Source organism: Vipera ursinii (genome assembly GCF_947247035.1).
Source record: "Vipera ursinii genome assembly, chromosome: 1".
Taxonomy (NCBI): domain Eukaryota; kingdom Metazoa; phylum Chordata; class Lepidosauria; order Squamata; family Viperidae; genus Vipera; species Vipera ursinii.
Genome location: NC_139512.1, coordinates 336,648,344 through 336,671,519, shown reverse-complemented (window position 1 = coordinate 336,671,519; position 23,176 = coordinate 336,648,344). Strand labels below are relative to the sequence as shown.

The 23,176-nt window shown below is 42.0% G+C and overlaps 1 protein-coding gene across 2 annotated transcripts in view; it reads left to right on the top strand.

The window, feature by feature from the left end:
- Nucleotides 1–22,173, top strand: part of BAZ1B (bromodomain adjacent to zinc finger domain 1B) — a 36,827-nt gene extending 14,654 nt beyond the window's left edge. The window contains exons 7-19 of one of the 2 annotated variants that reach the window (XM_083376439.1): nt 1,217–2,882; nt 4,648–4,786; nt 5,657–5,793; nt 7,452–7,563; nt 9,511–9,609; nt 10,216–10,390; nt 10,895–11,080; nt 13,251–13,398; nt 13,927–14,074; nt 14,406–14,524; nt 17,117–17,271; nt 18,969–19,072; nt 20,290–22,173. In XM_083376439.1, the coding sequence (XP_083232565.1) occupies nt 1,217–2,882; nt 4,648–4,786; nt 5,657–5,793; nt 7,452–7,563; nt 9,511–9,609; nt 10,216–10,390; nt 10,895–11,080; nt 13,251–13,398; nt 13,927–14,074; nt 14,406–14,524; nt 17,117–17,271; nt 18,969–19,072; nt 20,290–20,659 (3,558 nt within the window). In that variant the 3' untranslated portion in view covers nt 20,660–22,173. Of the gene's footprint in view, nt 1–1,216; nt 2,883–4,647; nt 4,787–5,656; nt 5,794–7,451; nt 7,564–9,510; nt 9,610–10,215; nt 10,391–10,894; nt 11,093–13,250; nt 13,399–13,926; nt 14,075–14,405; nt 14,525–17,116; nt 17,272–18,968; nt 19,073–20,289 lie in introns of both variants that reach the window. The other variant, XM_083376438.1, reaches the window with a different exon arrangement.
- The last annotated feature ends 1,003 nt before the right edge of the window (nt 22,174–23,176 follow it).

Sequence of the window (23,176 nt, the reverse complement as noted above, 5' to 3'; positions counted from 1 at the left end):
TGAATGTAAATCACAGGACCCTGGAGATGCTACAACATTCCAGCTGATTGGTCCTTCTTCTGGGCTCAGAATCACCAGGATCAGCACCAAGCTCCAGCTGGAGACTGGCACTGATCCTGTCGCTTTCACTGAGCCCTGACAGCCCCAAAGAAGCGCTGATCCTGGAGCTTCCGCTGAGCTCTGACAGCCCTGCACCTCCAGCCATCTCTCGTTCAGGCTTGTGGTGCTGCCACCGGTTCAGCTCATTCCCCTCCCCTACTACTTTTCTAGGATGGTCACGTACCACCTGCCAGGTGCCAATGTAATTTAATTTAATTTTAATTTAATAATATTTCTATACCGCCCTTCTCCCTGAGGACTCAGGGCGGTTCACAGGGCAAGAATAAAATACAAAGTTACAAATATTAAAAGGAAATTAAATAATTGCCCGATTTTAAAACAATTAATATATTGCAATTATAAAACCCCAAAGATAATATTAAGAATACAAGAATAAAAAACCCCACCAATCCCCCATCACGCTAGGCCGGCTTGTACAAACAAAAACGTCTTGAGATCGCGACGAAAGGAGCGAAGATCGGGCGCCATCCGGAGCTCTACTGGTAACTGATTCCATAGTTCTGGAGCGCCCACAGAGAAGGATCTCCCCCTGGGGGCCACCAATCGACATTCTCTGATCGGTGGCACCCTGAGGAGACCCTCTGTGGGAACGCACAGGGCGAAGGGAGATTGATGCCGGCAGCAGGTGTTCCCTGAGGACCACAGGTACTGGTTGAAAGGCCCTGCTCTATAGCTAATAAACATGTTTAGTTTTGTTTGCTTTTTGGGAAGCGCAGTTTGATACCTGGCCTTCTCAATATTTTATCAAAGATGGCAGTATTGCTGGGTTGCCTCAGATTGTAGAAATTTCTTAAAATGTCATTTAACAATTCATAGTTAAATTTTGTAAGAATAGATATTAGGATGTACAAACATTTAACGGACTTTTGATAAAACATTTCAAAGGGCCTTCCATCTGAAACAGTTGGAGCACTACTAGATTTTCTTTGCTATTGAATGTTTATAGAGAAGGTATATACTGTAGTCAGTTAAGAGCTCTCTGTTTATTTTGTATTTTGGCTTACGCACATTTGGGGTAGATTCTCCCTAGTGCAAGCAAAATCCACGTACAGTTTTAAATGCAGGTAATTTACCTTTTGCATTGCTTTGATTCCAGTATTTGACACTCAATCCTTCGACAAAGAGGAAGAGCACTTCATCGCCTGACAGGAAACCTAAGAAGCCCAAATCAGATGGCTCTTCCACAGCACAGGGGCTGAATCCTTCACTTTGGTGCAGTGTGCACTTAAATAAATCAATTGTGGACGGCCCGCTGAAAATCAAGAACTCCAAACCCCACAAACTGTCTACCGAGGAGCTGGAGGAGATGATGAATATTATGGCGCCTGGAAAACTTGGCACTTTCAACAAGAAGAAGCTTGGGAAATCACTGGATCCAAAACAGAAAAATAAAAAAGTGCTGAATGGGCAGAAATCTGGAAAATCTAGATCTCCCAAAAAAGATTCCAAGATGAAAATGAAACAGATGACACTTCTAGACATGACAAAAGGTACTTCTAAAGTGCCAAGAGCACCAAGAAACTCAACTGGAAGCCCCAAGTCTTCCAATAAACCTCCGAAACATCTTCCACCTGCTGCACTTCACCTGATTGCTTATTATAGAGAAAACAAAGACCGCGAGGACAAGAAGAGCGCCCTGTCCTGCATCATTTCAAAAACTGCTCGATTGCTGTCCAGTGAGGATCGTGCTCGTCTTCCTGAGGAGCTGCGAGGCATAGTGCAAAAGCGTTACGAACTACTAGAGCACCGGAAAAACTGGGCTTCCATGACAGAGGATCAACGCAAAGAATACATGAAGAAGAAACGTGAGAAGCTGAAGGAGAAGCTGAAGGAGAAAGCCAAAGAACGTCGGGAAAAGGAAATGATGGAGAGGCTAGAGAAACAGAAGCGATACGAGGACCAGGATATCAAAGACAACAACTTGCCCACTTTTAAGCTGGTGGATACTCCAGAAGGACTCCCTAATACCCTCTTTGGGGATGTGGCTATGGTTGTGGAATTTCTGAGTTGTTACTCAGGGCTGCTGCTTCCAGATGCTCAGTATCCCATCACTGCTGTTTCTCTTATGGAAGCTCTTTGTGCTGAAAAAGGGGGTTTTCTGTACTTGAACAGAATTTTGGTCATTCTTCTCCAGACTTTGCTGCAAGATGAAATTGCAGAAGACTACTTGGAGCTGGGGATGAAACTGTCTGAGATTCCCCTCACTTTGCACTCTGCTTCTGAATTAGTTCGTCTTTGTCTGCGCAAGTCAGATATACAGGAGGAAAGTGAAGCTTCCGAAAATGCAGAAGAGAACAAAGACTTGGCAGCTTTTGAAGACAATGAAGTACAGGATGAATTCCTGGAGAAGCTGGAGGTATCAGAGTTCTTTGAGCTGACCCCCGAGGAGAAACTGCAAATCCTCACAGCTCTTTGCCATCGGATTTTGATGACATATTCAGTACAGGATCACGTGGAAGCAAAGCAGCAGATGTCAGCTGAATTGTGGAAGGAGCGGCTGGCAATGCTGAAAGAGGAGAATGATAAGAAGAGGGCAGAAAAGCAAAAACGGAAAGAGATGGTGGCCAAAAACAGAGAGACTGGCAAAGAGGAAAATGGTTTGGGGAAGGGAGAAAAAAAGAAAGGGGAACCAGAGAAAACAGCCAAATCAGAGCAACGTGTGGATATGGAAGCAGAAGACATGATCAGCACAGTCAAAAGCAGGAGGCTTATGGCAATTCAGGCCAAGAAAGAGAAAGAGCAGCAGGAAATGGAAATGCGAGGTAATTAAAAGAGCAGGTTTTTTTTACTGTGATTAGAGAGTTTAAAGTTTCCATTGGGCTACTGGCATCTATCACTGCCAGTTGTAGGACTCAAATCTCCAACCTGCTGTTGAGAAAGGATGCTTGCTAACAGATAAACATACCTGCTGCTTTTTTGCCTTTGTCCATACCTTTGCTGAATTTGATAGAGGAACAGGAACATCTGAACTATTTATTCAGATATTCATCTTGGTCCATAAAAGCTATCTGGGCCAGGAATAACGTACAGTTAACAATTAGTTTGGCTATCAGTGTTATGCGGGCTGTCAATCCATTTCAATTCAGAAGAGTAGTCTCTCTGAAAATATTGAAAGAATGGAGTAGTCTGATGCTATCTTTTGCCAATTTCTTGAGCAGTTGCTAAACTCAAATCCTGAGCAGATTGGAACTGCTAGCTAGATGGGGGGCTACCTGGAAATCCCTAGCTAGAGTAGCCTGTGAAAACTCAAGGTACTGGCAGGTCTGCATTTTTGCCAGGAGCTTCTATTTAAACACTGGGAATCAGTAGCAATTTGAGGGAGCCTTTGGGGTTTTTTGTCTTCAGTATAAACCTCTGTTTGGTTATCAATGACAGACACTCGCAGATACAGAACTTTTATTATACACATTAGAAAACTACAACATTACATTTCTTTTGGACATAATCACCATTCAAATTGAGGCACTTGTCATAAGGTCTTACAAGGTTTGAAATTCCTTAGTAGTAGTCGCTCAGCGCCAAATCTGGGCGATGGGTGGGGGGTGATCAACATCCCAACGGAACTGCTTCAAAAGTTCTTGGGTGCGTCTAGCGGTGTGCGGGTTAACATTATCATGAACCAACACCACACCAGAAGTCAGCATGCCCCGACGCTTGTTATGGATGGCTCGTCTTGAGTTTTCGTAATGTTTCACAGTAGGCTTCTGAATTGATGGTCGAACCACACTCCATGAACTTCACTAGCAGCACTCCTTTGGCATCTTCACATTTGGCGGGATTTTCTATGGCACCACTTCTGGTGTGCTGGTTCATGATAATATTCACCTGCACACTGCTAGACGCACCCAAGAACTTTTGAAGCAGTTCCATTGGGATGTTTTTGATCCCCCCCCCCCTTTAGACCAGGTTTGGTGCTGAGTGACTCCTACTAAGGAATTTCGAACCTTGTAAGATGTTATGACAAGTGCCTCAATTTGAATGGCGATTATGTCGAAAAGTAATGTAGGTTTCTAATGTCTATAATACAAGTTCTGTATCTGCGAGTGTCTGTCATTGATAACCAAATGGAGGTTTATTTCTGAATTTCCCTTGTATAACAGCTACTCATCTGGGGAAAATTTGCACTTGCAGTTGCATTGGTTGGTATCTTAGTGGATATCTGCCAAATAAATGTGTAAATGAATTCCTAGGAAAAATAGTATGTTTTTAATACCTGAATATGAGAATATTTGCCCTGCTTACAGATAGTCCTTAGCTTACAGTGGCAACTGGAACCAGAATTGGTCACAGGACTGCACCAAATTATGACAACAGTTCTGGCAGTCCCCAGTTACCATTGTTAAGTGAGGACCTCACTTGTCCCCAACTTCTGACTTCCATTGATTCCAGTAAGGAATGTCATAAATGATAATCATGTGACGGCAGGGACACTGCAACAGCGGGAACTTAAGTACCCAGTTTAAAAAAAGAATTAAACCAGTTTAATGCTGTGGGGAATTAATACATTCTTTTCTGCTGCTGTGCTAGTAAAACTTGAAAAAGAAGCAGAGGAGGAAAGAATTCGCAAGCATAAAGCTGCAGCAGAAAAAGCCTTTCAAGATGGTATTGCCAAAGCAAAGCTGGTCATGCGCAGGACACCAATAGGCACAGACCGTAATCACAACAGGTAGGAAAGAAGGAATATCTTTGTGGGTGATGAGGACTGTGGAAAAGTGCCCTATATCAGGACTTAACTGAAGATGCTGGTTTTAAATGAGTCCTTCCTCTTAAGTGTTGGTTACTGGCCTTGTATCACTTTTCTTAACACTAGGCGAGGGCCTGATTTACTCAAATGTAATCATAATTATAGGGCACAAATTGCTGCATCTTAATGCACAGAGCCTGTCTGCTCGGATATCTCCACCATACTGTATCATTCTCTGTAATTGTGTTTCTTTCTTACCTTACTGTTCAGGAAGTCTCAGGGAATCTTATTCCCTCCCAACTATCAAGGCCACATTTTATTACTGCCTAATTACTTCACTTCCCTATTGCCCCATTTCCCTCGTGCTTCTACTTTTTCTCACATTTCCTGCTTATTTTATTCCTGAGTCACTACTGCAAACTCTCTTGTTACGTTTCAGCTATTACTTATTGCTACACATGAATATGGTAGACTTATACCCCACTTTTCCTCGAGAGCACAAAGTAGCACTTGCACCACCATTTTACCCTTCAATAAGGACCCTCTAGCATACCTTGATGTGAGAGCAGAGTTTGTATGGTTGAAGCGAGGCTTTGATTTTTGTCCCGTTGCCTTCTTCCCCCTGAACTAGCTCATCGTCTTAGTCGCTGCACCACATTGGCTTTCTAGGACATTTTAAGTACTCCTGTTTTTCCTCATTAAGAGCTTTACGTAGTTAAACCTTGCTTTCTGCTTTTATCTGAGCAGCCAGGAATGTTTACTGGCATAGCAATTGATCCAGTTTCTGGGGGTTGGATGTAGAAAGCTGAACTGCTTTGCTCCCTCATATCTAATACGATCACTTTATTTTAGGTATTGGCTCTTTTCTGATGAAGTTCCTGGCTTATTCATAGAGAAAGGGTGGGTACATGATGGTATAGATTATAGTTTTACACCTCCAGGTGAGGAGGAGGAAGAGGAGGAGGAGGAGGAGGAAGATTACCAGCAAGGTAAGCTTGATTACTTCTCATCTCTCATAGGTGAAACAAGTGAAATGTGTGAACTGTTGTTGTGAATATCAAATATAAAATCTCTTTATTAGACTGGTGACACTGACTCAGAATTGTCTTTCTTTTGGATTAGTAGATTCCAAATTTGATGGAACAATGTTTATATCATTGGAAAACTAAACCTTTTCCTTCAGCTACATAGACTATACATTGTATTTATGTTACGAATATTAAATATTTATATTTAGCATCAATATGTAATATCAAGTGCTATGTTCTTTAAAGTAATCACTCACTGATCATTTTTCTCTAGATAATGCTTTTCATTAGGATCTTTTTGTTCAGTCAGTTTATATTCACAGTAGGATTTATATGAAAAAGAGTGCTATAATCCAGGGACTTCAGATAAAATAGTGAAATACATCATTTTGCAGTCTGTTATCTCCTGCCCAAAGAAGCAAGCCACATTGCTCTGTAGAAATCACAGTACAGTATCTTGTGAAATGCAGTTATGCTGTGTTTTCCCGAAAATAAGCCCTAGCTTGATTTTTACATGTGCGCCCAATATAAGCCCTACCCCAAAAATAAGCCCTATTTTGTGGGGGGAGAGGCACATGCATAAAAATCAAGCTGGGATGGGGGGGGTGGATCTGCCCCATGCACCTGCACCGGCTTACCTTAGGATTGCTGCAGCCAGGCCACCCACGCCCTGACACCTGATGCGCCACACTGCCTGAGTTCTTCTGTGGCCACTTGCAGCACCAGTGTGATCGGCACAATGTGCTGCACGGCCTCCTGCCACGAATGGCAGCACCGATGTGATCAGCACAATGCACCATGCGGCCTTCTGCAAGTGGCGGCATCAGCATGACGATCCACACAGCTTGCCACGAGTGGCAGCAGCGGGACGACGTGTCACATTGTGCAACTGCAAGTGGCCACAGAAGAACTTGGACAGTGGCACAATAGGTGTTGGGTCATGGGAGGCCTGGCTGCAGCAGTCCTAATGTGAACGGGTAAGACATCCACCCCAAATAAGACGTGGTACCTCTTTTGATGAGATCAGGTCTTATCTTTGGGATAATACCGACTTCCAATTTTGCACTACTGTCTTACATTTTGCTTAGCATTATGCATTTTCTTAAGGAAAATATTAATTTACATATTTTCCACACAAGTACATGGACACACTTCCAGTATTTTTACTTTACATGAATTACCTGTTTAGCCATTGGTATAATGATGTGGGTTTTCTGGATAAAATTGCAGTAATTGGTATTTGATTTACATTTAGTAAACAAATTGAAGAACCATATCGTCTTAATTTTACACACACTATAGATAGCCAAAATATATTTTTTACTGGCCAGAAGTAGTAAAATTTGAAAAAAATGAAGTACGTGATGTAATTTTTAATGTCTTATTCTTATAAAGTCATTTGTTAAGATAATATTAAATGTAGCTTGCTTCCTATAATTCCAATTAAACGTTGAAAAATGCACTAATATAATAAAATTGTGCATGTAAACATTTATGCTTTCCATGGATGGTTACAAAATAGTTTAATGAGGTGTTGTGAGGCTTTGCTTTATTGTATGCTAAAGTAGCACTGGAAACTGCAAATGAAACTGTTCTGTTAATGCTTATAATATTTACAGATGCACAGGAAAACTTGGTGGAAGGCAGTATTTTGAACACCCCACAAGGGATCCTGCATATTCCAGAAGTACCTGTTGAGACATCAGTACCAAAACAGGGACAGAATCTGTGGTAAGATAGACTTTTCCCCATACCTATCAACAAAAAAATTGGGTGGGGAATAATATTTGATGTATTTCTATCCTCGTACCATCTATTTGTGATTGAAATTTAGGTATTTAGACCTTTGGAGAAGTATTCAGAATGTTCTGGATGCTTATATACATGTTTACATTATTCCCTTTGGGGTAAGGATCATTATGCAGAATAGAAAAGAATAAAAATTAATAATCCAAAGGAATTAAGCAACAAAAAGGACCATTCACCGTATTTTCCCCATACTGTTTTGTTCTTCTAAACCATCCTCAATTCCACACACCCATCAATATAGTGTATTTTCTGAATGGCTATTTTTTTTGAGGAAACGGGCAAAAAAAAAGTCACATATTGTGGTCACATAATCACAGAGCACTGCAACTGTTTGTAAAGGCACGGTCACATGGCCTGGGGATCTGTGGCACAACATTTTATAATGGACAGAAATGGTTTACAGGCTGTAAAGCACCCATTCTGGGCCTGTTGCAATTTTGAATGTTAAGTGATCGGTTGTAAATCAAGGGCTACCTGTAGTTTCATTGCCATTAACATTTAATTATTTTAGAAACATATATTTTGAAAACAGTTTATCTTGCATTGAATTTATAACGGAAACTTAACAAAGGTTTAATCTAGAATTAAGGATGTGAGTGAGAACAATTAATCAGTGGAACGGCTTTCCTCCAGAGGTTGTGGGTGCTCCATCACTGGAGGCTTTAAACAAGAAACTGGACAGCCATTTGTCCAGAATGGTTTGGGATCTGCTGCTTCAGCAGGGCGTTAAACTAGAAGATCTCCAATGTCCCTTACAACTCTGTTATTCTATATTCTGATTGGGAAGTGTTGTGTCATAGAACTGAAATATATAAATCTTTAATTAGAATGTTTGGTTTAAACAGCTGTTGATTCAGAATTTTGTCAAAATATAGACCACAAGATCTTTCTTTTGAAGGGTGCCAAGATCTACTTCCTGCTTGCAGAACATTTTGTTGCCTGCTTCTTTTAAGTCCTCATTTTTCCAGAGCGATGTATTTGTTTACCAGTAGAGGGCAGAAAGAGCGGTATAATTTGTCCAGTGAAATAGGTGTCGAAATATTGAGTTATATGATTCTTCTTTTACTTCCAAGTCATTAAAATGCTAAACTACATATCTGAAATAGTCCAGGCAGCCCTCAATTTACGATCACAATTGGGCCTGCAATTTTGATTACTAAATGATCAGTTATAAAGTGACTGAAACCCAGGCAATTCCTGTTGCTATCATTAAGTGAATTTTATGGCTAGCAGTGCAGCACAAAGGGAAATTTTGGTGCACTTTAGCCCCTTTCAGCGGCTTTGTGCATTTATTTGGGGGGTTTTGTTGTGTGAAGCCAGCCTCATATGACCCAGTAGCCTGGCCTGCTTTGTCAATAGTGGGAGCAATAAGTTAGCTGGGGCAAAAGGGCATAGATGGGGGAGAGATAATGGAGTGGGGGAGTTCTAGTACTTCTGTGGTCATAAGAGCGAACAGGCTGCCAAGTGCCAGGATTTTGATCCCATGACCATGGGGTCATGGGTGTAAACATGCACAGGTATAACATTGGGCATGGGTTGTAAATCCCTTCACTTAGCACTGTCATAACTTCAGTCACTGAATGAATAGTCGTAAGTCAAGGACTACCTGTAACCCAACACAGCTAAATTCACTGCAGTATTTTGTAAAACTTCAGTATTATAAAACTTTACATGCATGTAAGCCATCGTATCCTTGAAACCAATAGAGATTTTTTAATATAATATAGGAAATGTCACGTACTGCACAAGTACCTAAATTAATAGATGGTCTGCAATAGTGAGATGGCTTAATAATTTATCTGGCACGATTGAAATATACTTTTTGTTGTATTACTGTCAGAGTATTGAAGAAGTTATCCTCTCTTCCAGGTTTCTCTGTGACAGTCAGAAAGAGTTGGACGAACTGCTAGCCTGCTTGCATTCCCAGGGGATAAGAGAGAGCCAATTGAAAGATCGGTTACAGATTAGGTGAGGCTTCCTCTTCACTTGCTGCAAAACTATATGGCACTCGTATACGGCTACTGAAGATAGAATGGATTTCTGAAATTGATGATTTTTAACTTATCTGTTTTGTGAAATTTTGTGGTTTTGTCACTTTAATGCCAGCAGCCTACATGACAGTTTGAAAAAAGAAATAGTTTACCGGAGGGCTGATTGTTATTGTTTGGGGCTAATTTTTGCCTATGGATAAAAGATTTGAGAAGTTCTGTAATGTTGCTTCAAGTATAGATTAGGTCTTTCCAGAACTTTTTAACAGCCATACCTGTACAAAAGGATTAGCTTTGCTTTCCAAAGGACATTTCGTACTTTTTAGCAAGCTTGTATAAACAATTTAACTGAAGCACTAGTATAAAATAACCTTTTGCAGGGCTGCAAAAACATTAAGAATTCCTAAGCATCAGCATTTGATTTCTGGACCAAGCAGTACTTTGGTTACTCTGTGCTTGCAGTTTGAATCAGCTATAATTTTTCAGCTTATAGAATTGTACAGAGCTTACAACCTACATCTCTTAATAGTTTCCACCGTGGCTCACAAGGGTGGACGTTATCCACTATGTTATCTTCTCCTCTCAGGTATCAAGATATCATACATTCCATTCATTTGGCTCGGAAGCAGAACTTAGGTCTGAAGTCGTGTGATGGCAGCCAGGAATTGCTAAACTTCTTGCGCAGTGATCTTATTGAAGTTGCCACGCGGTTGCAGAAAGGAGGTCTGGGATACATCAGTGAGGGAGAATTTGAAGCCAGGGTGAGTAATAATACTGATATAGACACATGGGGAATATATGAACCGAGTTTCCAGTTCTAAAGTATAGAGAACGCCTTATTAACTCCAGATCTGGAATTCTGAACATTCATTATGTGCCACTTTCCCCCGAAGCTGTTCTGGAAGTGTTTTGTTTTAAATACAGGTAGTTCTTATCTTACAAGCATTCATTTAATGACTGTTCAAGGAAGTAGAAGATTTGAAATAGCACTTGAAATAGAGAATATAGACATGCTCTGTGGAAACTTAACATGTTATTTGCAGTAGCAAAATTGGGTTTAAAATTGATAAAACACTGTAGTGTGTTCTAAAGCGCTGGTTTTTTAGTCAACATATTTTACTGTTAGTTTTGCCTAGAATGCCTGTAGGCATGTTTGCTTCTGTGGTGGTTTTCTCACCTGTCGAATGGAAGCAGAAGTATTCAGATAAGAAATAGAAAATCCTGCCCACGCTACAAATCACTAACAGCAATGTTTTTCTAATTAGGTTTGTTCCTTGGAGAGCCTAAAAGATTTTGGGGAGTGTGTGATTGCTCTGCAGGCCAGTGTCATCAAGAAGTTTTTGCAAGGCTTCATGGCTCCCAAACAGAAGAGGAGAAAACCTCAAGGGGAGGATGCTGTTGCCAAGGCTGAAGAAGTGGATGAAGAGAAGAGAGTAGCAGAAGAAGCCAAGGTCTTGATTAATGTAGATATAAGCTAAACATCTCTGGACTGAAAAGGCGACAAAAGCTGAGCTGATTGCAAGAAGTTGTTGCTGCATATGTGGGCTGTTTGAGCCTGACGAGTTCAAGTTATTGGTGTACTTCATGGCATGGTCTTCCTTTCTACAGTGAGGTTTAAGAGAGGCTGCATCTTCTCCCCTCCCACTTAAAAAAAGTCAAATGGAGCTGCTGTCCTTTGAGTCTGCTACAAAAAAACTCAAAGCCTAGAATTTATGAACGGTTGTCATTCTTGTCTAAGATCAGTGTTTCCAAGTAGACATGAGTATCATCTAACATCACGAGATGTTAATTCTTTGTGGTCATTTTCATTATATTTTTTAATAGAGAGACTTTCTTAAGAAATGGTCACCATTTTCAACATATGAAAAGTACAATCTTTATGTTTCAAATTTACAAACTTTTGGTTTGCCTTTCAAAATGACTCCTGTTTATTTTTATTCTTCTAGAAGTCTCCATTGAGAACACCTGCTTCTCTTTGGCTGTTTTTTGCTACTGTGTAGTTGTCTGGCTTGTATGTTGTCATCTGTTTCTCCTCTTCCCTACTTGGCCAGTGTTGTGACTGATGTTTATATGACCAAATGCATTGTCTTACTGCCAAGAGAATGGAGGCTATACTATAGATTAGAAAGAATCAATGCAGCCAGGCCCGAGGGACAAAATGTTACCAACTTAACTGCTCTTTTCATTGTAGTTCCTCGGCTGCAAATGTTTTTTTCCTTTAATGTCTGATGCATATGGTAGATTACAGGACATTATAAATTGCTTCATTATGGGCTGGTGAATTTAGACTGCACTACTATGTGGTCCCTTACCTTTGAATGTGGTTGCCTTTGGGCTATTCATCCAAGTCCTGTTTTCCTTGTCCCCCTCTCATCTAAGGTACTGAAATCTTAAGATTTTTGACATTGATATCCTAGGGCGGGGGTGTCAAACTCCCGGCCCATGGGCCGGATGCGTCATCCGGAAGCCATGCCCGCCCCATTGCCGGGTGCATTGCGCAATGTCACGTGACATTGCAAGTTTGACATGTCTGTCCTAGGGGGTTACCACTGACTCTTACTTTGGGGGGAAGATATGCTGAGTGTTTGATTCTTTTTCCAGTATGGGGAAGCAAAAGCCGCCAAGAGCTTCAAGTTTATTTTGGCCCGGTCTGATAGCAGCAAATCTGTAGGAGTAGGTCTTTGGAAAGCTAATGTGTCCGAGAAGCTAGCATTCTGAGCATTCCGGGAGGAAAAAAAGACTTAACTAGTGAGCTCTCACAATTTTCCACAATCCTGGCTACTTCTCAATCTAGGTCTGTCCCAATGAGCAATGAGGAGAGAATTCTAGACTGGTGTGAAATTTTGTTTTCTTAGCCGTCCGGTTTACTCGGCATTTCCTTGAATTCAGTGGGAGGGGAATGTGCAACTCTGCAGAAATAGATGGTTTTATTTGGCTCCTGAACTGCTATTAACAGCAGAGCTCAGCCATTTCTTCTGTCATTCAGTTGCCTTTACTAGGAGAATATTAACTCAGGCATGCTAAGATTTGCCCATGTTACCTTTTCTATTTAATGCAGTAACAGGTTTATATCTATAGAGAAGGCTGCATATCCTCTAACTAGCATTAACAGCAAGTTTATTTGAATTTGCTTGTTTTTATGATCTTTGCTTGTGTTAAAACTGTAAATCTATTAGCACCTGAGTATAGTTATTCAGAAGGTTCTTGTGTTTGAGCATCTTCGTGGTCCCCACTGGTGCTGCTTGTCCACCGTTTTACCTCTGCTATTGTACTGCTGTTACGTATGTTGTCAGAGGTCTCGACTAGGGGGCAGCCTAGCAAATCCTTTGGATTTATATCCTAACCCTTGCCTCCCCAGCTGTCCCTAGAGTTAACAGCTAAAGTTCTACTATTTGTTTCTCTTTGATGAGCAAGAATTTAGTTCAGATTTCAAAGTCAAGAATGCAGCTAGTTTCAGGCTGGCCATGCGAAGTTGAATGAGAGTTATGAACCTCTGAGGCTGTGGGGAAGAAGAATTTTCAGTAGTGCCTAAAAGATAGCTGCTGTGAATCCTAGGGAATGAGCACAAAGTGCCTTCCAGTTGCTGGGAATTTTGGCCTAAGGTCCTTGTTCTGCCCCTAGGTTGCTTCAGCTGTGGAGAAATGGAAAGTGGCAATCCGTGAGGCACAAACTTTCTCACGTGTGCACGTGCTGCTTGGTATGTTGGATGCCTGCATCAAGTGGGACATGTCTGCAGAAAATGCCAGATGCAAAGTATGTCGCAAGAAAGGTGGGTATTCCAGGCTTTGAATCAACTGCTAGATTTCCAGTGCTGTCAAAACCTTGAAAGGAGACATCCTGTGAATACATAAAGCAGTTGCCCTTCCATTCCCCCAGAGAAAGATATGGGTCCCCACTGTTTTATTTTTTTGGATTTTCATTATGTTTTTTGTCCCATGCTTACTCTCAAGGAGCCTAGTGTACAGTATACTTTGGGATAGGAACCCCTTTTGATTGCTAGATCCAACATTGTATCTGGAATTTAGAAAACATGTTCTGTGTGATTGTGCAATACAAAGTGCCCCCTCTAGTGAGTAATCTGGTGAGTTTCTACCTGCCATCACCTGGCTCCCCAGCATACATTTTAATTATCTCAGCTTTTTTCTTTTCTTAGTAGATGGGCAGATTTCCAAAGAACTGAACTACAGCCACCTGCCAAGGTCAATCCTGTCAAAGGCTGTTCTCCAACATGCCTGGTTGTTTATGTCCCTTCTTTGTTCTTTGGATTACCAAATTGTTTTTTGCCCTGTTCCCCCAGGTGAGGATGACAAACTCATCCTGTGTGATGAATGCAACAAAGCTTTCCACCTGTTTTGCCTGAGACCAGCCCTCTATGACATCCCAGAAAGAGAATGGCAGTGCCCTGCTTGCCAGCCCTCAGTGGCCAGGCGGAGCTCTAGGGTCAGGTAAGACTTCTTTGGTTGGCAGATGCCTTTAACAGAAAGGTAGTTTATCTGAACATATTTGCCCATATCCTCTTACTCTACATTAGGTTCACTGAACTGGGTGCAGTAGGATTTGTAGTGCCATTCCTAGCTATTTTGGACATGACATTATAGCTTTTGTTTTTAAAATAATGCCTATCATTTAAGTGCATTTGTTGTTTTGGCTGCTGCTTGTCCAGACTGTCTTCACTAGATATAACATGGAATGCAAACATGAAGCCTGGTGGGGTACAATCCTATAGAATGGCTATGTGGGGAAAGCAGGATTTTGAATATCAAATCTTTCCTCTAGAAACTATGCTGAAGATTCAGTTGAAGAGGAGAGTGAAACTGAGGAAGATGAATCTGAGGAAGATGATGATGATGGGGAGGAAGAAGAGGAAGAAGGCTATGAGGTTGCTGGATTAAAATGTACGTTATACTGAAATCAAAGGGCAACAAGTCTTCCCTGAGGGACTGAGCAGTTCCTTTCCTATTAGTTTAATACAAAGGATCTTTTCTGTTTCCCAGTTCTAAACTGCAGGCAGTGAATGTCTTACTAACAGTCCTGAGCTAGGAAGGCGCTGCTGACTGTTTCTGGATCAATTTCCTGATTTGTGATAGTTCTGCATTGCTTGAAAAGTAACCAAAAATAGGTATTGCTTCCAGGGAGGAGAATGAGAAGTGAACAGTGGGCACTTTGTCTTTTAAGGCAGTATGTAATTGCAATAAATCTATTGCAACAAATTATTGAAACTCTTTTTAGGGATTAAATTGTAGAACTTCTTCACTTTTAGATGGCGGCACCTAAAACAAGAATATCTTTAAAAGCAAGGTTCAAATTTCTAGGTTCATGTGATCAGCATTTTGTTACTACCAAATTTTGAAAACTATGGATTGTTGCAGAGTGTCCTTATTTATTCTGTGGATCCAGAAACATTCCAGATTTTGGTAGACAGACAGACAGAGCGTGCGGTAATTTTCAGGTCAGTGGTACACAAAACAGAATCCTGTGATAACATGCAGGTTTATAAAAAGTTCAGAAACGCCACCTCTGTAAAGTTCATACCACTATATTATGGCATTGCAGTAATTATCAAGGCAGATCAGGTCTTTGTAACATTCCTTGTTGGGATGGAACTCTGAAAGTCAAAAAGAATATGTTTCATATCAAAATTTAGCTTTTACTACGTATGCCTGAACTATGCCTCGTGCAAAAAATAAAACACTACCGCATCCAAGTGCTTGTGAAAAAAGCTTTTGCACTGGAGAAAATGTTCCCTTTGAGAAGAAATAAAGTTCTTTGTTATTTTTATAGTTGAAAGGTTTTGCTGATGATATACATCCATCTAGTTCCCCAGTAAACTGTCATCACTTGGATTCTGATGATCCAGTTGAACTGACCAGTTGCAAATGTGGTCAGCTTTTTGAGAATCTTTCACTGACATTTCAAATGTCAGTTCTCCACCCCTGGGTACTCATCTTGATGTGGTTTGAAAACCATTTAAGTCTTAATACTCTAGTACTAATCACTTGTACTCTGGGGTTCAATCCTTACTGTTTCCTGTAACAGTTTCATAGGTAGATCATAATTATTTCCTTGTTGGGAAATAAATTCCAGGGGAGAGAGAGACCCAAAGAAACAGACTCTGTTGATGTCTGAGGGATAGGGTGAATCCAGCTTTCGGAGTGGTCCCTACTCTGGTGGCACCTGGTTCCCATTCAGAGCTGTCAGCATGTGAGCTTCTGTTTATAATTGCTGTCTAGATTTTTGTGGAGCCTTTTCCAATCTTGAAAGAATGCTCATCCATTATAAGTATTTATGTCTGCTTTTGAAGTTTGTTCAGGCTCCTTCCTGCCGGCCTGGCCAGGCCCAGGTGAGTGCCGCTGTCACTAAAAATAAAGCCTGCGCCACAGCCACAGCTTTATGAAGCATTTAATTTGGAAAGGTCATGATGGAGAAATCTTTCATTTTGGCAGAGTCCTGTTTAATCCTTGGTACAGCGTTGATCCAAAGTATTCTCATGGAGAATGTTGGACTGCCAGATATTTAGCACATTTGCTCTCTCAACATAAGGGGAAGGAACCCTTAAACAGATGGTGTCCCTAACAGAAATAACTGCTGTATTGGACAGTGATGAATGAAATTTGTACCCTATTAAGTGTCTTTTCTGTTGTGGGTTGAAAACTTGCTATGAAGGTTGATTCTCCTTCATTACTGGGGGGGGGGAACGGCATCCACCGCTTGACATAAAATAGTCAGCAAGAGTATTTGCTGCAGTGAAGTTCTATTGTTCGAACTGTCTCCTTGTCAGCTGGCAGGAGAAATTCAATACTCAATGCATGCTGCTGAGGGGGCTTAGCAGCTGCCTTAACCCACTGTGTGGGCCAATTATGAATGCTTGGAATGATACTTAGCCCAGCCAATCACTCTTTTCTGGTGAACATCTGATCAGCAGAGAAATGGAAGCAAAGAGTCTCTGGGGCATCGTGCAAACCTGTTCTTGACTTCTTGCATTGAGATCTGATAATGAGAGCCAGCTGAATGAGAGAGCTGCTTTTGCATCATCAACAGCGTAGCCTTTTGAGTCGAGTCAGGATGAGCAGGAATGGAGGATTGGGAGGGAAGCAGAAGGATAGCCCTTTGACAGAACAGTTGAATGCTTTAGACAGTGTACTAATTTTAATTGAATTGTGTGTAAAAATAAATATTGATATAGAGCTCTCAAGTTCGTTTTTGGATCAAGAATGAAGAAACTTAAATTGATTACATGTGATTCTATCTTGGGAGAATGAGAGAGAAAAACGACCTACCGGTGCTCAAATAGCTTTTATAATGGTTGTTTTTTTTACTGGTCATTTGTTTCCTATTAATAAGGATCAGTTATTAGGAATATCTGGAAATAGAATGAGTGCCTTAGGAGTAGCTTGGAATCTTTCCTGGACACAATGACTGGTTGCATCCTATTACCTTTCTGCCACTCCTCCAGTATTAAATCATTGCACCCTCTCTCTGATTTACAGTGAGACCCAGGAAAGCAGCCAAGGGGAAGCAAGGTGGCATTGCAGCAGATCCTCCAAAGCGGGGCAGGCATCAAGGCAAGAAGCGAACCCTCCATGCTACTCGAGGGTCCCGACAGCAGACTGCACCTGTCACTGAAACTGACATTGATGAGCTGGTAAGAGCTACGGATCTCCATATAACCGTTTTAGTAGTTAAAAGTGGAACAGGGGACTCTGTATCCATTCTGCCTGCCTGCCTTTACCAAAGAAGCTCTTCCCTGTGTGCAGAGTTAAGCATCTACCTGATATGTATGTGTGTGTGTTTTTTTTGTCTTTCTCTCTCAAGATTACCTGCTTTCTTCCCCCCCCCCCCTTTTTCACTTGATTAGTGCTTAAAGGTTTTTAAATAGCTGTGAGTCTCTATTAAGTGATGAGGCACGGAAGCTCATTGGTATGCTGGAAATGCAAAACACCACCATCACTTCCAAAGCGGCTCTTAAGGACATTTGTTGCCTGTGCAGCCTGCCTGCCAAAAAAGTAATTCAGCTATCTTACATTTCACTTGACATTTAAAAGAAGAAAGCTTTGGGCCTTCATTTGAGAATTATTCTCTTCCTTACCCCTGTCTCCTGAAGTCTTGGATGACTGAAACTGCAGCCAGAGAACTTAGCCCCAGAAAAATGGAGGAGTTTGCAGCTTCCACTTAGGAGACGCTATGCCGTACAGAGTGGTTTGTGGTATCTAGAACGGGTCATGTTTGCGTCCTTTTTTATTTGAAATCTAAAAAAGCACATTTATCAGTTCTTGCCATGGTACAGTTTAGCATAATCCCCTGTCTCTTACTTTCTCTCTCTTGTGCATATTTCCCTTGCATTGATGCCAAGGAGGTAATTTTTGTCCCATCAGTTGTATCATTTGAGAGAGGCCTTCTGTGTCTGGAGAGCAAGGAGCTTGCCAGGGCCCTTTTGTCCTTCCTATACTGGTATCTGGTGTCAGGAACGTTGCTATCCCGATTCTTCAGGTTGCTTCCCTGTCGCGCTGCATGCTGTGCGCTGCAAGTGAGCTGTGGCTCCCACCCAGCGGTGCTTGTTGGCTGGTGCCCTGCCTTGATGACCTAAAAGCCTTTTGAAGAAGCTTGCTGCCCCAAAGAGTCACTGGGCTGCCTCAAAGGTATCCTGCTGCTTTTCTGACTAGGGCTCAAAACTGAAACTCAAGCTAGGATGGAGGCATTCTTTGGCTGCCCCATCAAAGCTGCAGCAGCTGCCTGGTTTGTTTCATGCTTATTGCTGGTAGGATAGCAAGTCTTGAAAGTCTTTGTGGAATGGTTTCTCCTCTGTTTGCCCCCTCCCCTTGCTTTTTAATAGAAAGCATTGCCAAGCTTCCTAGAGGAGATCAACCCTGACTGCTCTTTAGAAGGCCAGATCCTGAAGCTAAAACTCAAATACTTTGGCCACCTAATGAGAAGGAAAGACTCACTGGAGAAGCGCCTAATGCTGGGAAAGATTGAGGGCAATAGAAGAAGGGGACGACAGAGAATGAGGTGGCTGGATGGAGTCACTGAAGCAGGAGGCGTGAGCTTAAATGGACTCCAGGAGATGGTAGAGGACAGGAAGGCCTGGAGGAACGTTGTCCATAGGGTCGCGATGGGTCGGACACAACTTCGCAGCTAACAACAACAACATTGCCAAGCTTCCCATAGACAGACTGCTCTCCCCAGCTAGGAGCTCCTGGGCACATTGCCAGTAATATGTACTGGTCACCAGACACATTTTGTTTCACTGGGGTTCTGCCGAACATCGTGAAGAGGTTGATTCTTGTATGGTTTGGATCTGTGCTGTTCTGTTCTTCCTTTCTGACTGTCTTTGTAATACAGGTGCTTCAGACAAAGAAGATGTCTCGCAGGCAGGCCCTGGAGCTGCAAAAATGCGAGGAAATCCTAAATAAACTTGTCAAGTACCGGTTTAGCTGGCCTTTCAGGTGAGGTATCAGGAACCAATGGCAGATCTCCACCCCTGCCCACGTATGCACAAACGTGACTAAATAGAATCAGAAAGCCCCCAGCTTGTGGTCTATGTCTTCTGCATATTTTATGCTGGTGGACAGTTGAAAGCAACATGGATCATTCTTAACAACCCCCCTCCAACTCGAGAAAGTGAACCCTGTGTTTTCACACTTGGCAACTTTAAAATGCGTACACTTTAATTCCTAAAATACCCCAACCAGCATCCACGTATCTTTAAATGGCCAATGTAAAACGCTCTGCTCTGAATCATAGCATCCTGACTTGATACTTGCTCTAGAATAATCAGTCGTGTGGGTAACACAGGCAGACAGGAAGGACCTTTTTGCATCCGTGCAACTTGAGTGGGAATAATGGATTAAAGGAAGTGCTTTGTCACATAACTAACACCACCAAGGAAAAGTTCTTCATATGCCAAATATAGGTAACTCCTTTTTCGGAGATGGGGTATACTCTCTTTTAATCACACTAGGTAGACAGTATGGCTTACCTCCCATTCTTTCTTTTTTTATTGAAAAGTTTTACAATACATTTTATCTTTAACAATCCCTCCCCCCTCCCTCCGCCCACCCCTTCCTAGTCCTCCCTAACCCTCCCCCCCTCCCCCCTCCCCGACTTCCCAGAGCTAAATACAAGGTATAAAAGCAAAAAACAATCATAAACAACCATATGCTAACAACAATAAGCTATTGTCTATCGCACTCTAGCTCATATGAAATGACTACAAGCAATACTAATATTACGTTTAAAAAAAAGAAAAAAACTTATTCAAATGCTAAGTGAAACTTTTTAGTCCCATATTTGTTCTGGATATAATCAATCCACTTTTTCCACTCCATAATGTAACGTTGCGAATGATCTTTCAAATAAGCCGAAATCTTTGCCAAATATAGGTAACTCCTTTTTCGGAGATGGGGTATACTCTCTTTTAATCACACTAGGTAGACAGTATGGCTTACCTCCCATTCTTTTAACTCTTGAGTTTGGGATTATATTTTGGCTTGATGGTAATAGCTTTTTCTTAGTACATAGGGTGTTAAACCTTGTCAGTGCGATACGATGGGGATATGCATAGTATGCCACTGTCAGAAGCAAGCAAGGAACTAAAAACAGAAGCCTAGCACTTGGTTACAGTAAATGATGCCCTAATTAACATTTAGCATTATTTTGTCAGGGAGCCAGTAACCACAGAAGAGGCAGAAGATTATTTTGAAGTGATCAGCAGCCCCATGGACTTCCAGACAATGCAGAGCAAGTGCTCATGTGGCAGCTACCGTTCTGTGCAGGATTTTCTCTCCGACATGAAGCAGGTCTTTGCCAATGCCGAGCAATACAACCAGAATGGCAGCCATGTCCTTACCTGCCTGGAGAAGACGGAACAATGTTTGATAGACATGTTGCACAAACATCTGCCTGGCCACACGTACGTGCGCCGGAAACGCAAGCGATCCTTGGTCCAGCCTGGTCAGGAACTCGGGGAAGCTGATGGGGACAGCGATCCTGAGGCATTGGAGTACACGAGGGGGCGCAAGAGGAAGAAATGAAGGGTCCGGGATGGGACACGGTTGGAGCAGGTCTCAGCAGGATCCACTGCCCTGATGGGAGTTCAGAGGTGGAAGCTGCTCAGCTTCACACTTTCCTCCCCCACCCCATTCCTCTCACCAGCTTTTCCGTGGGCTTGTTCTAATTGCTGTCAGCAACTAATCAACCGGCTGTCAACAGAAAAGATGGATTTCTGATTCCTCAACTGTGCACATAGTTTGTGCAAATTAAGGAGACACAACGGACACCGGGATGAGTGGATGGAGCCATTTTCAGCTGGGAGATGGTGCAGGTTTTCTCTAAACCAGAGCTGCCATCTTCCTCCTCTCAGTTTGTCCTAATGGCAAGTGAGAGAAATGAGCGGCCACGTGTGAATTTATAATCTACTACCCCACAAGCCCTCTCCACCGACCCTTGAGGAAGCCACCTTTTAAAATGGGCAAGCACTTACCTTTCTTAGGCAGTCACCTTTCACCAGCATCTTTATGCAGGCCAGCTTTTGGGGTGCTTATCATTCTCCAGCCTCCTGACGTGGGCAGCAGGGAGAGTTGTTTCCTCCTCCCAGCACTTCCTGGCGCCAGGCGCGCGAGAACAGTGTCGTGAAACCCAGAGTTTTTGGGGAAATGGGACACTGGTTCTAACTTTATAGATCTTTTTTTGTAGTTAAGGAAAGAATCTCCTGTCCAGCAGTGATCTTGTATAAAAACACCGTGTAAGATAAAGTCGCCTTGACTTTGATGTGCATTGTACAGTTTATACGAGGATGTGTTCGCTTTATATTCCTCCCCCTCTATAAGCCACTTGGTTTTTTGTTTTTGTTTTTTTCTTAAAGTAGTTGGAGCTGACCCAGGAAATCTTGTCAGGGTTGTACCCTTTTGTAGACTTGCTCTTGTCTCCTTTTATAGTCATGTCGCCTCTGACCTGTCTCCATCTTTGCCTTCCATTGCTGGGTTCCAGATCAGGCCGAAAGAGAGTCTGACCTTGCACACTAATGGCCCAGCCCAGAGACAGGGATCTGTTAAAGGGGGTCCCTTGGAAGCCTGGGCTACCTTGTGAAGATTTCATTCAGTTGAGGATTTCTGTTCATCTTTCTGTCATTTCAAGAAACATATATATATATATATATATATTTAGCTTTGTATTGGAAGCTGTGGGGCTGAGAAGATGGAGTTTTCATTCTTTGAAATGAATCCTCTCTCTCCAGCTTCTCTTTGCTGGAGCAGGAAGTATGTGATACCTAATAATCATAGCCTGGCATTATATCCTTATCTCTTGGATTAACGCTTCTGAATTATTCCTGCCACAAGAGCGTCATCAGGTCTTCAAGGTCCCTTTTTGCTACCAAACATCCATCAGTGCGATCTGCCCCTCCTATTCCCTCTCCCATGTTTTATTTTCCCAACTTCTACACAATGGGGCTTTTTTGGACTATTTTTTTTTTAAAAAAAAAGTTGTTTGGGGGAGGGGGATCTGCTAAGGGCTGTACTTGTAATAAATTGGAAATACAAAAACTGAATTTGTTTTTCTGCCTGCTTGAGGATTCAGATCCTTCTGGTATACTTGCTAGCCCGAAGATTTAAACGCCGAGGGTCTGGTTCTAGAACTTTTTTTTTACTTATTTTCCATTTCTGGATAGGAGAATTCTAAACCTGGCAAAGCTGAAGCTTCCAGTATTTAGGTAAATGCATTTTAGTTATTGGGACACCTAACTTGAAATTGACAGCAGCTACCTTGGGATGTCACTGCTAGCGTGTATGTTAAGTGAGGGAGGTTCTCCTAAACCAGGGGTGGGGGACCTTGGCTCTTTTGGACTTGTGGACTTCCTTGCTGGCTCAGGAATTCTGGGAGTTGAAGTCCACAAGTCATAAAAGAGCCAAGGTTCCCCACCCCTGTCCTAAATGTATAGCGGGCCATAGTAGCTCTTTAGAGCTTGCTGCACTAGAAGAATAACTTTTAGCTTAGCTGCCATTATGTGTATGTACAAGAGCACTCCATGCAGCAAAACCCTAATTCTAAGAAGAGCTGAGATACGGTATCTCCTGTCTCAGATGAACCACCAGCAATAAAGCAATAGATACATTGATCCCACAAGCACCAGCTTCAAACACATCATTAAGCATGTAGTGTATGTAGGCCAAGGATAAAGCAGACTGTTGGTCCTGTGGGAGAATTGACAGCATTTTGACTCTTAATGGTACAAAATTAGAAAACCTGCGTAAGGAGAAGTATTCTTAGATATTTCTTTTGACCAGGATTTTGCTGAGCATTCTGGCTCTTTTAGCCTCCACTTAGCTGCACCTAACCTTTGGACCACCTTAATCAGGATTAGAAACATTTAATAACTGCTTTAAGTCTTGGGTTGCCTTTGTTTTGGCAACTGAATTTAGAGGTCCAGCAGGGGGCAGCACAACCAAGGGTTTTTGCCACTTGATGCCTTATGTAAATATTTCCCCAATTTATATTAGCATTCTCCTTTTATTCTACTGTGTTGGTATCTTGGATATCTTTATTGTGTGATT